Source organism: Chinchilla lanigera, unplaced genomic scaffold (assembly GCF_000276665.1).
Source record: "Chinchilla lanigera isolate Chin_1 unplaced genomic scaffold, ChiLan1.0 scaffold00039, whole genome shotgun sequence".
In the NCBI taxonomy this organism is placed as follows: domain Eukaryota; kingdom Metazoa; phylum Chordata; class Mammalia; order Rodentia; family Chinchillidae; genus Chinchilla; species Chinchilla lanigera.
In genome coordinates, this window is record NW_004955440.1 from 9925699 (window position 1) to 9946910 (window position 21212).

General features: G+C 37.5%; 1 protein-coding gene across 4 annotated transcripts in view; it reads left to right on the forward strand.

Annotated features, from left to right (window-relative positions):
- The window catches only part of Arhgap15 (Rho GTPase activating protein 15), a 590914-nt gene that overhangs the window by 334526 nt on the left and 235176 nt on the right, over positions 1 to 21212 (forward strand). For all 4 annotated transcript variants that reach the window (XM_005390781.2, XM_005390780.2, XM_013517486.1 and 1 more), the window contains one exon: positions 4856 to 4978. In XM_005390781.2, the coding sequence (XP_005390838.1) occupies positions 4856 to 4978 (123 nt within the window). The remainder of the gene's footprint in view (positions 1 to 4855; positions 4979 to 21212) is intronic.

The following is a 21212-nucleotide window of genomic DNA, read 5'->3' on the forward strand; positions in this document are numbered from 1 at the left end:
TGATAATATCAACAACAACATGTAGCTGTAACATGGTAATGCGTTGAGAACAACAGTTTGGCAGGAAAATGGATGTTTCAAAATAAGGTCCCCAGCAAGAAGAGTTCTGGCAGATGCACAGTCCTGGATCATATTAACCAAACTGTAGCACTCTGGAAGATTCGGGGGTTTTCTTTTGCTTTTCCCATACCCTTAACAGAATGGTAGGAGATGGTCATCATCTAAACCAAGTGGCTTCCCCTTCTGTTGCTAGCGTGGGAAAATAAATACACAAAGGGAACCAATTACAACAAGCATTCTTACCTCCAGAGGTGGTTTTAACATCCTAATAGCTGTGTCAGGTATAAAACTCGTTTTGGCTAATGCCTATTCTCATATGTAATGCTATTAACTAAAGATCATCTTAGAAACTCCACTATCCTCACATTTTAGGAAGCCCAGGATTCTAACTCCCCTCTGGTGAGAGCGGCTTTAGCGCCAATTAAGTCTCTCAACAGGCTAAGAATAGTGCTTAAACCTAATGCCTTTGGCCTGTGTGTATTGAGACTTAAATTGCATATTGTTATTCAAGATTCTTAGTCTTTCAAAAATATTCTATTTGTTTGGGCTTGAAAGAAGAGATCACCCATCAATGAAAAGAAGAGAGAAAAGCATAAAGGAAATGTTAGAAAATTCTAGAAAACCTAGGAAGTTAGAACAATTCGGGTTAACTGTACATGGAGGTGAAAATATGTAGAATTAAGAGTGATTTCTCCAATCTCCTATGTAAATCAGATTAAATGCTTTGGAATTTAAGCCCATATCTCTTTCAGCTCTTTTCACTTTCAAATAAAAAGTTTAAATGGGAATGGAAAAAAAAAAAACTGCTCCTTGGCTTAACACAAATCTTTAAACTGCAGGGAGCTTCACCCTCAAAAAGTAGTTGAATCTCTGAGGAGAAAAAAAAGGCTGAATTCTATTTTTCATAAATGATGGATTATTGTACCACACTGTGTATTTTCCAGTAAAGTGTCCTTTTATTTGCACTGTGTGATTACAAGTTTCTAAAAGTATGTGTGGGGTCACTTGGGTGCTGTGGGAAAATGGAAGGAACACTGGTCTGTTAAAATCAGTAGTGAAATCAGAAGCAAACTATGTCCCGATTATCATAGGCATGTGTTTAACTTCTGCTCTCCTTAATTGGTTATGTTGTATTTACTTAAAGGAACAATTTGGCCACTTTTCTCCCTTGACAACAGAAAAGCGTAAACTGTTTTATAAGTTTGGCTGTGAAAACTCAGATTTATAAACCACAATATTCAGTGACCTTTACTGCTGCTTTCTGGGACCCAGTGATGGACCTTGGGTTATAATCATGAGTTTCTTGTATTTTTATTTTTTTATTTATGGTACTTTCTAGTTATTTAGTGAATAAAGACTCTGCCATACATTGTAGCCATGTATTGACTTCACTTCTGCATAACTCCTCTCAGGACCAAATGAGCAGAATGAATGATGGCAAAGCCCTTGTAATTGGACTTGTCATCTGAGAACAATTATTTATAGCATCAACAAGTGGAAGGTGGTACTCTAGTCTGTCTCCAGGAAAGTCATCATTACAGGCAACTTTGGAGAGTTTGGCTGAGTTAAAAACTGTAATCAAATCCAAGACTGCTAGTTTCTCAAGATGTGTGAGAGGGAAATAAGATAAAGCACTTAAAAACATATTTCCATTTCCTTCAAAAAGCCAATGCACCTTGCAGACATTTCTCACATGTGGAGCCAGATGGTGGCATTGAAAACAATATAATATACATATATATATCTAATTAAGAATACCATCACCAGAATACCTAGGGGCTTCCAAAAAAGATATAACTCACTACATAATTATTTTCATAATCTAGCATTTATACTGTGTATACATTATATGCATATCTTTTAATTTGCAAAGTACTTTTTAATCACATCATTTTTACTAGCTCTAGAATGGCAGGAAAAATAACTTGACTGGCTCTGAATGTCTTTAGGTTCTGCCATTGGAAATGGCAAGATTTGGAAGTGAGAGCAGAAATAGAGAACATTATCTTAGATAACCTGTAAACATTTGGGTTATTCCATTCAATTCCAAAGGTCGACCTGAGAACAAATCTGCCCTGAGGCATAGTTTCTTAAAGGAGGTCAGGTGTTGCTTTGCTCTCCAACACTAGGACTGACTGTAACCATCAGCTGAAGCAGATCATCCACATTACTGTTCATTGCAGTGGCTGGACTTAGAATGAAAGCTGCCTGAATTTTATGTAGGCATAGCATATTAAAATATTCAGAGTAATTCTTCCAACCATACAAATGCAAAACATGCCTGAATATGTATGTTCCTGTGAAAGCAATTTTTGCTTGCTTAGGGATATAGAGCTCTCGCCATTTCTCTAAAATGAAATACCTGGGTCAGTCCCTCCGCTTGGATCCACTACTTCATGCTTCTATTATATTCCTTTCCATGCTGTACTATAATTACACAAGCCATGTGCATATTATTCACAACAGTCAGCTCCAGCACTCCTTTATCAGTAATAGGTCAGTTTGGTCAGTTTGTATCTTGCATGATCAAGCAGTGCAGTGTAGGAATACATGAGCCCTTGTGTAATGTAAAATTATCTAGTAACAATATTTTTTAAAGTAAAAGGTAACAGACCTTAGCAATATACTAACTTCAGTAATATATTTCTTTCAGCTGAAAATATCCAAAACATTATCATTTCGACATATTGCACAAGATGAATTGCAAGTGTTCAGAACAGTAAGCAACTAGTGGCGTACGTATTGGATAGCACAGTGCTAAACCAGGGCTTCTCAAACAGTATAAGATACAAAGGGAAAGTCACAGCATTTGCAGAGCCCACTGGAAGAAATGAACAGGACTTCTCCAAGTCCAAATCTACACAACTCCCCCAAGGTCCCTTGATGTTGTGCTTTTGCTTTATTACCTTAACTACAGAGTGTTGGGTATCTGTATAACCCACTCTTCCAGGGACAATAGGTGAGAAACTCACCCTAAAGCAGTGAATCCTAACATTTTAAAGATGTAGACTCATTTACTCTCCCCACATAAGAGTGGTTACACTTTTATTACCAATTAATTTAATGAATAGCTGGTGATGGATAATAGGTCAGATATGTTTCTACACATGCATATGCAGATTCTATTTATAGGCAGAGACTTGGTTTGCTTTTCACAGTTTCTTTTCATTTTTTCAGTATACTCATAGACCTTCAACCACCACTAAAGGAGAACTTAAACAGCTCTTGTACATTTTCCAAGCTGTTTAAGGCAGCAATTCTCAACAGGAAGCAATTTTGTATCCCTCCGGGGGCACATTTGGAAGCAGTCAGAGACAGTTTTGATCGTCATAACTGAGGAAGAGGTGCTACTGGTCCACTGTTGGATGGAGACCAGGGAGGCTACTGAGCACCCCGCACTGCCGCCTAAGGAAGCCTTCTACAGCAGAGGTTGACTGGTCTAAAATATCAAGAGTTGAAAAATGCTAGTTTAAAGTAGTGTATTCTGGTCCTTTTATGGGGCAAGCCCGCTCTCAGCATATCATCTAGTCCAGTATCGTAATCACAATTTAAACCTGCTTTAAAATAAAACTCCACTCTTCTTCCATTTAGCAGGCTGGCACGATGTCGTCTTCCTCCTCCCCTTTCCAGTCCTACACTTCCTATCTTGTTAATTGAAGTTTGCAACTGCTTTGTGATCCAATCTGGAGGAAGGAAGATACAAAAATACCCTGACTTGTTCAATCATAGGACTTCTCACACCCTAGACCAGTTAAAATTTTTTTTTTGGGGGGGGGGTTTCTCCGGTACCAGGAACCGAACTCACGACCTTGCACTTGCCAGACAGGCGCTTTGCCGCTGAGCTAAATCCCCAGCCACCCAGTTAAATTTTAAAAAATACACCTAAATTGTTTAAAACAATACCTAATAAAGTGCTCTAAATGCATATATTTTGTTAACAATTGAGCTAGGCCAGTGGAGACCTGGTGGAAGTCTACGTATTATCTTATAGACACAAAAAATTATTTTCAGTAATTAATAACAAGACACCACTAGCATCATTACACTCTGCTTAATGAAAAGCCAGAGTTTGCATGATGTCTTCATCAGTGAATTCACAACCAAAAACATGGAGCCTGATGCTTAGTGTACAGTCACCCAAGACTTGTTCAGAAATGAATGTGACAAACGATTGGCTTTGAAAATTAACCTAAGAATAAGAAACTAAGGATAGAACACAGAAACCGTGGAGAAAGTTGGAGGCGAATTTATGTTCCTAAATTTTGTTGAGAACTTGTGACAACTGTACATCATGAGGAGTGGGGGAAATGTCTGCTGTAGAAAAAGAGATGACTTTGAGTTAACATTTAAAAATGCCTGACAGAATTATTTGGGGAAGCAGAACCTTCCAAAAGGCCTGCATTACTTAGAGATAGAGTATGATCAGAATCATGTGAAATTAACAAGGCTGAAGCATCCTCCCTCTAATTTTTCTTTACTCTGAGCATAATGTTGTGTTCAAATAGACAGAAGTGACATTATATGGATGAAATGATACATTAAATGTAAGAGAATGGAAGTGGAAATGAATTGTGACTATATAGAGCTAACCCCATTCTCAGCACACCCCGGGGTTGTGGTAGGACCAATACTCGCCTCTGGGTAATTTTACTCAGATGCTCTATCTAGGCAGAAGGGCCTGAGCTATTAATTCAGGTAGTTTTTCCATAACTACTGTTTTCTATCTGTATTTGCATAAAGTAATAATCATAAAGAGAAATTTACTGAAAGCTCTGACTTTGTTTTTAATCTCCAGTGTTCAGACTGCATCACAGTGCTTCGGATACAAGCGACAAAAATAGAGTTAAAAGCCGATTAAAGAAGTTTATTACCCGAAGACCTTCCCTGAAAACTCTGCAAGAGAAAGGACTTATTAAAGGTACATGACACTTCATACTTGTACTATAACTGTGATAAGTGAATGCTCTTTTGTGTCTATAGCCAATCAGCTCTAAACAAATATTTAGGATGTTACAGTCTTCCTTATTAAATTTTCTGCTCTATAATGCAGGGAACAATAGTTGTCTAGAAAATGAACCCTGAGAAAGTAAAGGTAATATGATGGGAGCATAGCAAAAAGGGCCCAGTTTAGGCATCAAGGATTTGGACTCACACTAGGAGCAGAGAAACTGTGTCCGGGTGGGCAGACAGGATGGCGGCACATTAACACATGCCTGAGCAGTGCCGCTGTACACCTGTCATCTCAGCATAGATAATCGTGTTAGTCCTTCTCACTCTGAAGTGTCTCTTTTGGATAATGTTATCTGATCGTCAAGTTGGGGGCCTGAAATATGTGCTAGGAAGAAAGTCTGAGACAAACTAATATCCAAAAAACTTCCGGATATGGGCTGCTGGACAGCCAAAAGCTTAATCTAAACTGAAATAATGAGATATCAAGGTAAATAATTTAAGATACAGTACAAATGAGCCTAAGCCATTTGAGCCACCAGAAAAGAAATATGGTACATGGTCCCTGGCATTAGACTAGTTGGAATGCAGTTCTACCAATCATTTGTATTGACAATGAATAAGTTATGAACACTATGAGCCTCTACTTTCCCATCTGCTAAGTGGGATATTCATACCTACCTTTGAGAAACCATTGGATTCTCTCTTGCTTCGTAGAATAGTATAACAGCATCTTCAATTCTATACTATAATCCGTTCTCTAGATTATTATTTTCTTAGAGAAAATTTGGTTACAGGTTACCTGCCATCTTGTAGGACAAAACCAGATCAAGTGCCTGAACAATCCCAATTTTCCCTAAAGTCTAAATGTATCATGACAGTGGCAAAGCAAATAGGGTTTTAATTCAGTGGTGGGGTCTGGCTCCAATCAAGCTGCTAATGAGCTCATAACCTTTGAGAGTGCCCTAGAATGGGTCCCAGAAAGCAGCAAAGGAGCTGGATGCCTAATGCAGTTTTCATCCTGATGCGATGGAACCACAGAACACACTCTGATGCGTGCATTTCCTATCTTAGAGCTCCATTAAATTTTCACCATAGCTGACCAATGAGTCAGTATTCATTAGTAGGGCTATGGAAAATCTATGTGAAATTCTGATTTGATAAGCTTCCATTGTTGTCTTCAGTGGAATTTTTTTTCCAAATACAGATCAAGTTATGCAAATGTAGTCACTTCTTGGGCTTGTTTCAATTTTAACTATGAACTTTTTTCAAGGCTTTCACAGAGATGATTTTCAACTGAATAAAAACCATTAAACCAATTTTTTTAAAGTATCCAGCCATTCAAACTTAGCACTTCAATGTAATTTCTTACATATAAGGCAGAGACTTTGAAAAATAGTAAAATTAGTATTTTTAATCAGTTAAAAAAATCACATATAATAAGTGAATGGTTAAATTCTCCAAGCAAAAAGGCGAAACTCGTTCAAATGGGGAAGAATTATTTTTAAAAGATTATGACCTTTAAAACTGATCTGTAGTGCATGTGGCTAAAACCTGTGTCATACTCTTTAACATGTCTAATATTCCATCTCTGGACGAAGGGCCTCCTTGGCCAAGGTGAGGGAAGCTGTGACTTATAATTGTGCTTCTCGAAACCTCGGGGAGCTGTGCAGGACCAAAGAGACTTTTCGTGTCTACTCTTTTACGTACTGTCACCAAAGCTGGGGGGTTCTGAGTGCTGAATCCAGCTGGGCTCCGCTGAGCACCACTGTGGGGGCAGGAAGGGCTGCTTTAGTGACAGTGACACCCACCAGAGTCATTCGCACACAGCACGTTAAGTCAAAAGGGAATTACAGCCAAATCACAGCATCAAATTTGTCATAAAACTTTTCTTCAAAATCAATTTTTTGGTATTCATGGAGACCTGGCTAAAATACGCCTACATCAGCTAGGATTTATATCTGGAAAACAGTCTCTTGATGGGGCTGCATTGTCTAATTTCTTTAATGTAGCGGATGAGAAAGGTACATTGTGATATCAAAGGGGAGGGCCGCAGAGAATTCTGAATGGCTGTGCAACAGAAAGAAAGAAATTGTGATGGCTCAGGTGGGCGTAGCAAGCATTGTGCCACTGTAGCGGGCGCCCTTGAAAAGCTCCCCAAGTGCATTCACACTTGCCAAGGGGGTGACAAGTCCTTTGAAATATATGAGTGTATTACACTGAGCATCTTATAGGAAACAAAATTTGAATCAACTGCATATGTAAATTATAGGCAAAAGGGTACATTTTCGGGTTGTAGGTCCATTGGAACTTATTGTGTACTTGCATTTGGAACTTCAGTAATAGCTTTTTAATTTCAGTCAGCCTACATTATGCAGTCTTTCAGATAACAGCATCAACATCTGAGGAAAAGAAATGCCTGGAAACAGAGTTTTTAAAGAAGAGAGCAATCGTTTTTAAGGAACAACTAATGTGTCCTACTATCAAAATAATACTCAGATGAAATCATATGTTTAGAGGGTAGTTTTATGCGTTGGGAATATAGCTCAGTGGCACAAATGCTGCCTGGCAATCACAAAGTCCTGAATTCAATTCCTGGTACAAAAAAAAAAAAAAAATAGAGGGTAGTTTTAGTCATCTTAGTATGGGGAAAACCTAATATGGCTTCAATAGTAACAGAAATTAATGTTTTTCTATCTCTGTTTGTAAAATGATTGTTTTATAAAGTAAAGAACTTATTTAAAGACTCAACAGAATATCTCAAACATGTATTATGGTAGGGTGCGGTCACAGAGGCTCCCGAAGCTTCCCTCAGAGATATATTATGGAAGGCAATGTTTTCCACTTTCATCTTAGTTTTACTTCCTGTAGGACACCACTTTAAATGGTGTTCATTTATTGTTCTTCTAGAGGTCACTTTCAAATGTACACTATTTTTTATTTAGGATGCGGGCTGTTTGTTTCTGTCGATATCTTTTCTATTTTTAATGCTGTATGTCTTGATTTATCAGTCTTGGACATCACCTTATAATTCTGCTGCAACAGGAAAAAATTTGACTCAGTTACACTCAGCATGTCTTCGTCTTCCCCGAATACCACTGTTCAACAGCAGTTCGTCTCATTGCCTTTTCTTTTGTACTTGTGCATCATGAAAACTTATAGTATTTCATCTTTTTCTGTAACACATTTATAGGTTAATTTTAAAAGCTAAGCACTCTGTATTTGTATGTTTACACAAGATTTAGACTTGGCAAGGATTGGACTTCCTTCTCTGTTCTCACAATCTCATAACCCCTATGGCTCTCGAGGGGTAATGACCTGATCTCAGTGAAAAATATTCTTCTCTCATTTATGTTTGAGAGTTATATTAATAATTTTGCTGTTTTACAAATGGGCCTCTATGAATTTTTCCTATGTTTTGGATCGAGATGTGAAAAAGACAACAATCCATTTTATTTTGGTCATTTAAATATTATAGAATCTTTGGCCAAGTACTCTGCCAGATCAGAGTAACATATCCAGGGTCCAGGGTCATGACTTACAGGCCACACAAGTGATAATATTCTACTTTCAGAGATGATACTCCACCATCGACTTAAAATCATGCTGTCTTTTAGCTTTTTTCTGTGACATTTCACTTTTCATTATGACATTCCTCTCAAGATTTCTCCGCAGCAAGAAGTTCATGTTTTCTTTCATTCTGGGTCTTTTTGTCATCAAAGAGTTTCATCCTTTTCATCTGCGTCTTCTGAGGGCTACTCCCTGCTTTCCTCAGGGCAGGGGATAAAGCTGAGGCGTTGGCACTGAGCTGCACGTACAAGCTCCGTTTTAATGGCCATCTTGGAACAGGCTCACTAAGTTGCTCGGGCTGGACTTCAACTTTCCATCGTTCTGCCTCATCCTCCCGAAGTGATGAGATGACAGGCTAACACCATCAGACCTGGCTCCTTTCCTGCTTTTTATCCCCTAAATATTTTCTTCTAGTTTCTTGAATCCTCTCATTTCCGTTTAGACTGTTGCTCTCCAGGGTCATTGCCCTGTGATTTGCTTTCACTGTCTTCTGCATTGTATTCACTCTCCTCAGAATCCTGTGGCTTTTCTTTTGGGTTGCGAACCTCCTACCGCTACGTAACAGGCTCATTCAGCTAATGTAGGAAACAGACTTCACTGGCCGAGCGGTACCTTCCCTACTCCCCCAGTTGATCAATAGTTTTGTTGCATTTAAAATTTCATTCTTAAGAAGACAGTGTTGTATGTTCTACTTTTACACACTAGTGGTTACTTTGATTTTCTTTGTCTCGAAATATTAAATTTTTGTGAGATTTTTAAAATCAAGATCATATATTTGATGCAGTCTTTTAACCTTACTCTGCTTCACATTTAATATCAAGCATTATGACTATTCCACTGTGAAGTTTTTGCCCATTTGTCATTTTGATACATTTCTCTTGTGTTTTCTCTGACTCCTCTTTTGAGATCTTTATTGTTTGAACATTATATCAATTGTGTGGATTATTTCATCCAGTCTTAATTTTTCTCATATTCTGAAAGAATTCTCACTTTGATCTGACCAATCTTTATATTATTTTATCTGTAGCAATCATATTTTAATTTGCTAAGTTTCTTTTTCTCTGCTTGTTCTTAGTTCTATTTATAAATCTTATACTGTTACACCATAGGGGTAAAAAACTGTTGATCACTTTACTTTCCTACCTGATAGTGAGAATAGTACTAGCACTCAATAAATGTTCAGTAGTTGACTATGTATGTATTGCATTAAAACACTTTAAAACTTATCTGAGCACATAAATTAGAATTTCTTTTTGCAGGGGTTTATGAAGAAAACTTTATTTTAAAGAAAATTGTGGAGAAAAAAATTCAGTTTATTTGAAACCATAGCAGCTTTAAAATTTGACAAAGACAGGCTTAACCCTGGATTCTCCTTTCATTAGCTAAATAACTCAATATCTGGTATTTAGCTTTCTCCTCTATGAAATTTACGTCATAGAGTTTAACCTCAGTCACATATAGAAAGAACCTTACAAGGTGCCCAATTCATCTTAGCCACTCAACACCATTTTCACCTTTCTTCCTTTCTTCTTTTTTTTTTTTAATCATTCTTTCCTTTTATCCATCTTCTTTTTCCCCTTCCTTTCTTTTATCCTTAAGTTCATGGAGGAAATTATGACCAAGTTAGCCCTAGGAAACCATTCTCCCAGGCATGAGTTTAAAATTTAAAAAAAAAAATCAATGTACACAAGTACCTAGAAAAGGCAGCCATAACTCACAGAAAATACACAGAGAACTTGGCTTATATTTATCCTTTTGGTAATTTTCATTACAGTCCTCATACCTAAGTAGACATGAGCTCCTCCTTTTTTTTCCCAACTGCACTCACTTACATAGTATAATCTAATTACTAAATATTTAAGTACTTACCCATGTGCACCATACTTGTTTAAGGTTTCTGCCAAAGAAAAGACAACTTTGCAAAATTACATTACTTTTGTAAAATATACCAGTAACTACTCCAGGCATGGTGGCGCATACCTGTCATCCCAGGACTCAGGAGGCTGAGGCAGGAGGATTGTTGCAAGTTCAAGACCAGCCCGGGCTGCAAAGTGAGCTCAAGCCCAGCCTGAACTGCATAGCGAGACCCTGCCTCAAAAAGACAAAAAAGAAAACAATATATATATATAGTATGCACAGATGTATATATCATAATACTGAGAAGTAAAAATAGTTTGACATTCGAATTTAGAATATGAGTTATCAGCCCTAAACTTTCTACAACAGTTATGTTTATGAGCAGCAAAATCACTGAGTTAAGTAGAAAATGTCTTTAGATAATTTGTTAGAGTTATGTACAACAGAGTAACTTTACTGTCACAATATTAATTTAGGATATATACATATATATATACACACACACATATATATGTGCAACACTGCAATGTAGCTTGGAAGGAGACATATTCCGACTTTGCCACTTTATCAGTGTCAGTCTGAGAATAATTGTATTTGAATTTATATACTAGGGCATCGGTCTATCCTTGCTTAGGTCTGAAATATTCTCACAACTTTCACAATATGCACTAATGTGCTTAAAATATCTTGTAAATCTTCTTTACTTTAAACTTCTTTATGGTTCATAATTGAACTGTGATCCTTATGCGTGAGCTATGTCATGATTTAATGTTAGCCAAAATTAACAGCCAACCTTAAGCTTCTTTATCTTGGCCTACAAGCTTCCTGGTTCCTTTGCATTAATATTTCCCAGGCAATCTCTGTTATTTAAAGGCTCCTGGGAGCAAATGTGTTGGTAATAGAGTACCACATAGCTAGATGTTGTTCAATAATAAAATAAATACAGGTCATCATGAGAGATGGAGAGATGCTGAGGGAAAGTGCACTTGGGTAGCAGGTTAAGCCTATGTCTTTAAAAGCCTGTTATCCACAGAGGAAATGATCCGGGTCTTAGAAGATACTAAAAGCAGATTAAGGGGCTGGGGATTTAGCTCAGTGGCACAGCGCCTGCCTGGCAAGCGCAAGGTCGTGAGTTCGGTTCCCAGTACCGGGAAAATAAAAAACAAAAAAATAAAATAAAATAAAAAGCAGATTAACTCTGGAGCAATGAAAGAAAATGAGGTCTAGAAATCAGAAAAGGCAAAGTATTAGGTAAGGGGAAAACAAGTGAGCCAGTATAAAAAACTGGTGTCCCCATGGTTCCAGAGTTTATTTTCTTATGGGAAAAGACCATTTCATGTAGATATCAGTGAGAATGCAATATAATTTAAGATGATGACTTACATATATTGTTTGCCCACTACATCTAGATTTCCACCAACCATAGACTAAAAATATTAGAAAAATCTTAGTATTTCTCTGTTTAATCAATGACCTCTAAAGCCACACTAATTCTTGCCCTGGCTATAAGAGCTTTTAAAACTCATTCTGTGACTATGTATCCCTACAAGAACACCTAGCGTTTCGACCTATTTTACTGGTTGAGTCTAATTCTGTTGCAAGTTAAAAATATTGTATTGAGCCTTCCAATTTAAAGACAGTCAAATTGCCATAATATAAAAGAAAAAACAGACCTCACTGCATCAATAACAAAGCAGTAGCAAAGAACTGGCCTTGGTTTCATCCTGCAAATTTATATAATGCTCTAAGCATGTCCTGTTGACTAACTTTAATTGTGTGTGTGTGTATGTGTTTGTGTGTGTGTGTGCGTGTGTGTAGATTGTAGGAAAAAGTACAAAACCTTCCCTCCACTTTGAACACTGGACCAGCCAAAGTAGATGATGCTCTCCAAAGTATTATTTACTTGACCATTTGAAAATAGCCACAAGTTGGGCTAATGTGCTATTTTCTTCTGGGATCAGAAAGCTGCTGCCCTCTGGAAAGGTGGCCTGTGACTCTTTCAGTATTCTACCCACATCCTAAATCTTTCTTCTGTGAAACCACCTGAAAAGAAGAAAGAGACCCAGGACCGCTGCCAGTGTTCAGAAGAATCCCCCTTTGCGAAGGTTAGCATTTATTATTGATATCCTGCTGTTCTCTAGCAGGTGTTCTCATCCCGCATGCTTCCCTTGTGGCCCCTAACACCAGCATCACAGGTGGCGGAAGATTCTTCAGCTTAGTTCTTGTTAGCTTCTCAGGGCCTCCACAGGCCTTATGAATCATATCTAAAGCCAGTGTTGGATGTTGACTTTCTCTTTGTAATTTTTATATTTCTACTCTCTGTACAAAATTCTAGCTAATGATTCCATGCTATGGGGAGGTAGATAATCCAGGGAGATTAAGGAAAAATTTCTTCCTGACTTGGAGATCAATAATTTGGACAAATGTAGAAATAAATGCCTCACACAGAGTGAAAAGAGTTGAATTTTCCATAGTCTTTGAGAAAGGAGGTCCCATTCCTTCCTCACGGGAGTTGTGAGTAGGAGTTCCTCACAGGATATGTTTGTTGAGAATGTCTGTGACAATAGTGCATGCCAGAGCTCTCACAACCAGAGTCTTCTCATCACAGACCACATTCAACAGATGGTTACACCACCACAACTAGGAAATATTAACATCAACATTCCATCTTGACATATCCTAAGATTAGGAGAGTGCTTTTTTGTTTTCCGGTACCGGGAATCGAACTCATGACCTTGCACTTACCAGGCGGGCGCTGTGCCACTGAGCTAAATCCCCAGGCCCCAGGAGAGTGCTTTTTAGTATCTTCTAGCATCACTGGCACATTGCCTGACAAATCTTTTACCCCAAAATTCATGTCCATAATAAATCAATAATGATCCATAAATTTCCAAAATTGAATCCTAAGAACTTGTAGCACTTTATTTGGGAGCATCAAGTTGTATGCAGTATGAAAAATAACCAGCCCCAACTCAGGAGTGGTGGTGTGTGCCTGTGATCCCAGCGACTTACGGGTATAGGGTAGGATTGCTTGAGCGAAAGAGTTCCAGACCAACCCACGCAACATAGTAAGACCTTACCGGACCAAAATTCACCAGTCCCTGTAGTTTAATCACTATGAAAACAATTTTGTGTCTCCATGTTACCAAAGAGATTTTTTTTAATTATAAAAAGTAAAAAACTGACAAAACAACAATGAAGACAAAATGAAAACACACAAAAGAAAAAAAAAAGTGATACATGACCTCAGAACAAAATGATAGGAATTTACAGTGGTTGCTATTTATTTTTATCTCTGTGGGAGGGAAAGCAAGAGGTGGTATCAGCAGTTGGAGTATCACAATTGGTTGGCTGGCCATGTTAGTCAAATTACAATATGAAGAGGTGTATCTGTCAGCTTTTCTTTGAAATTGACTATGTTGCTGTAAGTGTGTTTTATCAAAGCATTTTCTGGGGCAACAGATCTGAAAACATAAGTGTTGTGTAGAACTGCTCCTCCTTAGATATTTCCCTTTAATATGTCCTTTCTTTTTGAAGATAAAATAAAAGTACATAAAAGAGTTCTGGGAATAGGCAACTCTATGTCATAAACACCCTTTATTCCATCCCCCCCTTGGGCTCCCATCGCCCCCAATTTGAAAAAGCTTTCATGGAAGTGATGACTGCCTTGATCTCGTCTGCATACTCCTCCTTCTTCACCATCTCCTTGCCTCTATGGGAGGCAACAACCCAGCCATGGAGCCACTCCTGAAAGGGAAAGACGTTTTCTCACAACTGTATTTTTCCAAACACAAAACCGAGACACATGGCCTGACGGTGACATTGTATTTGAAGTAGGAACTGTGCTCAAAGATCCAGAACATATGGTTGAAAGAGTTCTCTCATAAAAAGCTACAATGTATGACACTTTCTAGATTCTTATTCACAAAAGGCACATTCCCTTATCTCTCTATTTCTCATTAAAACATTCACCCACAAATCGCAGAACTGACCAGTGTTCCCTTAAATGTGCTCTTGGCCAGCTGGAGAATCATCACATTGACTAGAAAGTTAAAGGTGCAGCCACTGAGCAAGAAATGCAAACCAGACTGCCAAACATATTATGAATACATTGCTCTTCTAAAAATGCTAGTTGGTTTTTCATACTGGGGTATTGACTAACTGTCTGTGTTTGATGTATGGTTTACCAGCCTGATGTCGGCTTATGGTTAGAGCTTAACTTGTTAGTTCTGCTTTTGCAGCCAATTCAGTATAACTACAGATGCCTCGAGATATTAAAATTGACTGCTCAAATGGACTCAGTGTGGGAGTTTCATTGGTTTTAAATTGATAACAGCTGAAAGTGACTGATTAAAGTGTACATAGGCATAGGACACAGCTCTTTCATAAGAACTCTTGTGAATAGACTCCACTAATGTGGGACGTTTTTCCTCTTTCTTTTTCTATTATAATTATTTCTAAGCTATCTTGGGTTAAATTTTAAAACTGTACAGAATATTCAGGGGCTTAGGGCAGAAATAATTCCTGAGAAATTGAGATAAATTCTGATGAAGTGGGTTTCTAATCTGTAGGGAACATTTAAAGTAGCATTCCATAAGGTGGTAATTGTGTCTATTTCCCAGGCATTTGAGTTAAATAAGCTATATAGGAAGCATAAACTGTCATAATAGAAGGACTGGAGTGTTGTGTACACCTCTTTCTTCAACTCATAAAAATCAAAGCTCCAAAGTGCCTTATCACAGATAAGTCAAACAAAGCCTCTTCTTTGCTTCCCTATTCTCCTGGGAACAGTTATTATTGTTTTCATTAGTTAAAAAGCTGTCCTGAATACTTTCTTCTCACACACAAAAAAGAAAAAAAACCACAAAAGAGGAATAAGAAAAGTTTTCTCCCCCTCCTCAAATCAGCTACTTTATATAAAACAGGTTTTATGAAAATGTACCTTCACAATTTAACAGTAGCTTAAGGAAAAGGCCAGTAAAGAATTCAGAGAGGTTTAAAGTTTAAAAAAGAAATATCTGTTTATAATACATACCTCCTTTAGCTTACATTTTTCCAAGAGTTCAGTGCCCTTAGTATATACTACTTTGACCCATTTCTCTTTTCAAATATCTCTAATATTTTACTTTGATAGTTTATTAAAGAATATTAGAAGTACTTTATACAGCTAACTGATAGAGAACAATAATCTATAATAATGTACATAAAATGGAATTTGTTGAAAAGATATAAATCCAGATATTACATACCCATTTTACATATCCATTTTAAAAATAAAATCTGACTCATTGTGCTTGCGAATGTATCATCAAATGTGTAGCAAATATTTCCCTGGTGCTCATTGTAACTGGTGAAATAAGAGATTTAGAATATTTGACTATAACATCAGTGGCTGCTGATATCTATATATCTATATATATATCTTAGGACATAAAAGAAGCAAAATCATAAATGATGCTGTGCCCTTAAAACAGTCATAAATATTCATGAATATTATTCCCGTGAATAATCATAACATTTATCATATATTAATTTTTTAATTATAACCTGTGTACCTGGATCAACTCCTGAAATCGCCTAATCTGAGGGCTTTCTTGGGATATATTCAAACACTGTATTTTGTTTTCTTGTGATAGACAACCTGTGAAGACAGCCATCTAGGACAGGCTGCAAGGATTAACATTTCCATGAGATGTAATTCCCTTAGAAATGTAGTGTAAAAGATAAGAGATTTCATTCCATTTCAATAGTTGTGTTCCAATTTTTTAATGATTTTCTTATCTACCCATATTGAGACAGGAGGCAATTTTTAAAGGAGATGTCATCCAAGTTAAACACATGTGAGGGCCATTAACTTGAATATATCACTACTAACATGTCCTTTTGAACTTAGAACTCAAATTCATAGGAAGAAAAGGAAAGAGGAACTGGAAGAGGCCTGGCCTCAGTTAACCTTACAATGCAGGAATCTATCACACAACTAAAGGCCGAGAAATACAAAAGCGGATGGTCAGAAAATAGTATCTTAAGGATAGCTTGATACCTTGAGATTTCAGATAAATCTATATTAGAAAAGCCATCACTCCCCCAGACTCCCTCATCATTTGCACCAGCTCATCCATTCATCTTATAAACAGCAAAACACAATTTCCATCTTTTGTGACTCCATAATTCAAGTGCACTGGGGTCTTGAGCATGGTACAATTTTTCTTTCTTAAAAAAAAATAATTAGCATAGGAGACCATTCAATATTATGTAAAGAATCTGACAGGACCTCATTTAATGTTTTTTTAGAAACAATTAACATGTCAAAAAGAGGAAGTGAGAGCCAATTTTGGGTATGAATCTGTTCACATAATTATCAGCTGAAGAAGTGAGAAACATTTTAGAAAGAAAAGCAAGGTTAAGCCCTTGCTTCAAGAACAGAGTTCCCACTGACGCCAGATCCTTCAAATTCTTTAGCATAAGCTTCCTGTATTCATGTCCACAATTGCATGCAAGGCCCTTTCCTCAGAATGATCATATATTTGTAGTAGGAGTAAATAATCTTGAACAAAAATAATACTGGCTGAAAATATACTGTTCCACATATAAAGAGAGAGTCAGATATCTATATGAGGTTACAGTCGACTCAAGACGCCGACATGCTGTGAAGAAATATAAGTGTGATGATACATTGAGAATGCTGACTACACTGGTCCACAAACCAGGACACTGCCGAAGAAAATGTCTTTGGGCTTGGAAGGAGCTGATGGGATAGAAGGTGAGCAGAGTGTTAAGCAAAGACTATGGACCTACTTGATCCAAGCCAAGAAGATAGTACCCCGGAGAATAGCGACATGAGCCACAGCACCTAAGGAATTCTGAGGAAAGCAATAAGGGGATCAAGTTTGAGTGGAAAATGCTTTCTCAGGATAGCCCAAAGCCATCCTCCCTACAGTCAGTGATTATAATAGAAATCTTCCCAAGAGCTGAGATGGGTAGTCCAGCTGTAGATTTTTCCTGGCTGCTCAGATGAAGCTTCTGTGGACATGTGTGCTGAGCTTCAGCTTTCTGTGCTGACTGAAGCTTAGATATTCTTCAGAGACCTGCTAGGAGAAGTCTGCAATGTGGAAGGTAGCACTAGTCCAGGCAGCCTCTCCTAGGGCACAATCTGTGACTTTTTCCCTCAGTGTAACCAAACTTGTGTCTCAGTTCAAAGAACATATAAGAAAATGAGCAGCAGTTTTGGGAGAAGTTGGCATCAGGCACATAAACTAATCGTGTTTAAAATACACTTGAAATAATTAAATACATGGAAAATTATTTTCCTCATTGAGCTAAGATACAAATCATGGTGGTAACAAAGTGATGGGGAAAGACAGGTGCAACCAGGACAGTAGCAATGCCCCTTGCAAATGATGCTTTGTTTTGTTTCATGATTTAGGGAAAGTGTAACGCAGAAGCATCTAGATCACCAAATGTCGATGTAGGTGTGACGTCTACTTTTTATTCTGCTGCTTACTTGTTCTATAAATTTGTACAAGATAGTGAACTTACCTGTCTTTAGGCTTTCTGCATAATAGCTCTTAGCACTGTTGGCATTTCATAAAGAGTGATTAACGCAGAAATAATAACTATGGTATGAATTGTTACACTCTATTCCTAAGTTCACTGTTAATATTGCACGCCATTCTGCCTCCAGCTTGTAGGAACATATTCTGATCAATGTAAAGCAGATAAATTATGGTACACTTTTTGCAACATTAAATTGATGAATTTAACACATGGAACATTCTACGTGCCTAGCACTGTGCTTATAGTGGTTTTCAGTCATTACTCAAGGATGAGGATAGGATAATGCTTGCATTCCTTTATGCTTTAGCTCTGCGTGTTATTGATATTGTTTACTGACATTTATTCATTGAACCACATGCAGAAGGCAGGGTCCCCAGAAATGAGTAAGGAAGATAAATGTACAGAAATATAGTATAATATATCAAGTGTCTAATACTTTAAGGAGTTTTCAGGTCACAATTTGGAGAAATTACAAGTGTAAAAGTGTGGGAAAGATTAATGCTGCCTTTATTCTCTGGTCTTTAGACTAAGTCTTGAGTTAAAGCATTTGGACTATGGAGAAATAGGTAAAACATTTGAGATTCACAATATAAGAAAGCCTGGGAAACTCTGGTTTGGGTGAAATGTAGACAATTTGTTGATAAGAAAGGTCTATAGCAATTGTTTTGTACAGTTCTAGTTGCATAGAAAACTTTTCATGGGCTACTTTGTTTCTCATTGAATATTTGTTATATATTTTCATACATTTGGCAATCATTTATTTAGGACCTAGTATGTGGCAAACAACAGGCTAGTTTACTGTCACAGTAAAAGATATAAATTGGAGTTTCTGTCTTCGTAATACACACTGCAGTACTGCTTAGAAAGAAATATTTTACATCAAGAAAATCACATGTAACTTGGCTCTCCTAGAACACCAGCAGGAAAACAGTGGAAGACTATGTTATGGAACTGGTGATTGAAACCGAATTGTACTTACTTCTTATGTAATCCCAGTGGCTGAAGCCCCAGCAGCTTTAGGTATGAGTGAAGTAACTGTGACGTGAGGCAGAAATGTCATAAGTCAAGGCTGTGTCCTGGACAGTCACACTCTACCTTTCTGTTTCTAAGGTCTCCCGGATTATGTATGCAAGTGTCTAGAATGCACCAAATATGATAAAGACCGTCTTCCTCCCCATCACATTCTTTTCTCGTTTCTTCTTCTTTAGTACTTTACTGTTTACACATTGCCCCCAAGAAAGCACCTCGCTACAGCCATGTATCCAGAAGCTTCTGAGTCAGCTGCTTCCCTCCTAGGTATCTTGCAGAGCTCGTACAGCTACAAACCCTTCCATTTACCAAAGGTACTACAATCCCAGTGGTGCCTGCGCATCCCAGAGCTACTTAGTCTGCAGAGAGAAGAGAAAGACCAACCTTTTCACCATCCCTTCTGCCTGTACAAACAGCTTCTAGGGACCTGGAACAACAACTCTGAGGATTTGAATCTCACAAGATGAGAAAATGGCTTCATGCCGTTGGATCTGAGACTTTCCTCAAGAGGAAAAAGCTCTACTCCCTGGGAGTTGGCGGGGGTAATTGTACCATTGTCATCTCTCAGAAGTCCCATTGACTTCCACAAGTACAGAATTCATTCTGACTCCCACCAGCAAATATTAACTCCTAAAGAAGACATTTAGAGTGCTGAACATTGTTCTGCCAATTCAGTCTGTAGATCCAGCTCAGGAGCTCTACTCTATCTTAAAGCCACTGGTCCAAAAATGGTCCTGCTAGCTACAAAAGTGAGTATACAGTGAACCCAGAAAAAATGCAACATAAAAGCAGCAGTTCACAATGTGATAACCGTTCACTCAGTCTTGTGGGAAACTTCAGGTGTTTTAGAACTGTTACTGCCTTGTCATTTTCTGTACCAAGCCCTGAAAATGAGAAATAAACAGTGTTTGACTGCAAGTCCAAAAGAGACGAAATGTTTTCGGAAGCATGTGCATCATAGCCTACTAATTTGGGCTCACAATCCCTTCTCTCCAATTACATTCCTGGAAATGTTTTTCAGTTTCTTTGCATAGAATAACCAGCACACCGCACTGCTCAGAGCAGCCCGTGGGGAACAGGCATTCCTGAGCTGAGCTCACACCACACCTCCGCAGAGCTGGCCGATACCTCCGCGGAACCACATGATTCCTCAGCCTTAATATGGTTCATTATAAAATCCTTTACCTGCCTCTAAGCACTTTTCATCAAAGCCATTTTTAAGCTGAAGCTGAGAACTAAAGGATGCCTTTAACCGAATCCTGAAATAGCTTTTAACCCGAGGCTGAGAGAGAAAGTGCTTTTAACCTAAAGTGTTTTCCTCTTAGGTACTGCAGCTTGAACCTGAGTACTAGTGGCTTTGAAAACACCCTTAAGACCCAAATGAAAGAGACCCCATTACAGATATTCAAGCCTGTTATATTAATATTTTACAGGTAATATTTAAAATCATTAAGCAGTTTTACTCAACCTAAATTTGAGTATTTTCTTATTGAACTATGCATTCGTGCAAATAAATTGAATTCTTACCACCTGAGAGTCTAACAAATCTATACAAATATTGAGAAAAAGACAGTCTTCTTTACTTTATTTCATTTAAATTTGCAGTGGGTTAAAATTTTTACAATTTCTCTATCCAGAGACAGTCTTTCAACTCTCCACAATCCCCAAATGATGATTCCAACTTTAGTTCTTATTAGCTGGGCTTCAAAGATAAATTAAATTATTTAGAATAATTTCAGTCAGTTGCCTGAATAAATTTTATGTACCAAATTTTCTCCTCAGACTTGTCACTCAAACAAAAATAAAATTACTGATTTCACATTAGCTTTAACCCCCAGTAAAGTTCTTCCTTAGTGAAGTAACGACATAATTGATAAAATTTTAACTTCAGATTAATTACACTGTTATGTGATTGAATAAGTAAATTCATGGACAATATTGTAATTTAAAGGATATAAAGAGCCCACAAATATGGGGGAGTTAGCAAACTTTGACATATTTGTGTTTTTTTTATATTAAAGAGAATAAAAACTTTAAAAGCATAGAAATGATACAGAATTTCAAAAAGCAAGATGATATGAATTCAACAATGGTTATTATATAGTACATTGTTGTCTTTGGCTCCATTACCAGATCTAAGCATGCAAAATTGGAAAAAAAAAATTAAGCATTAACTGTTCCTTTCAATAAAC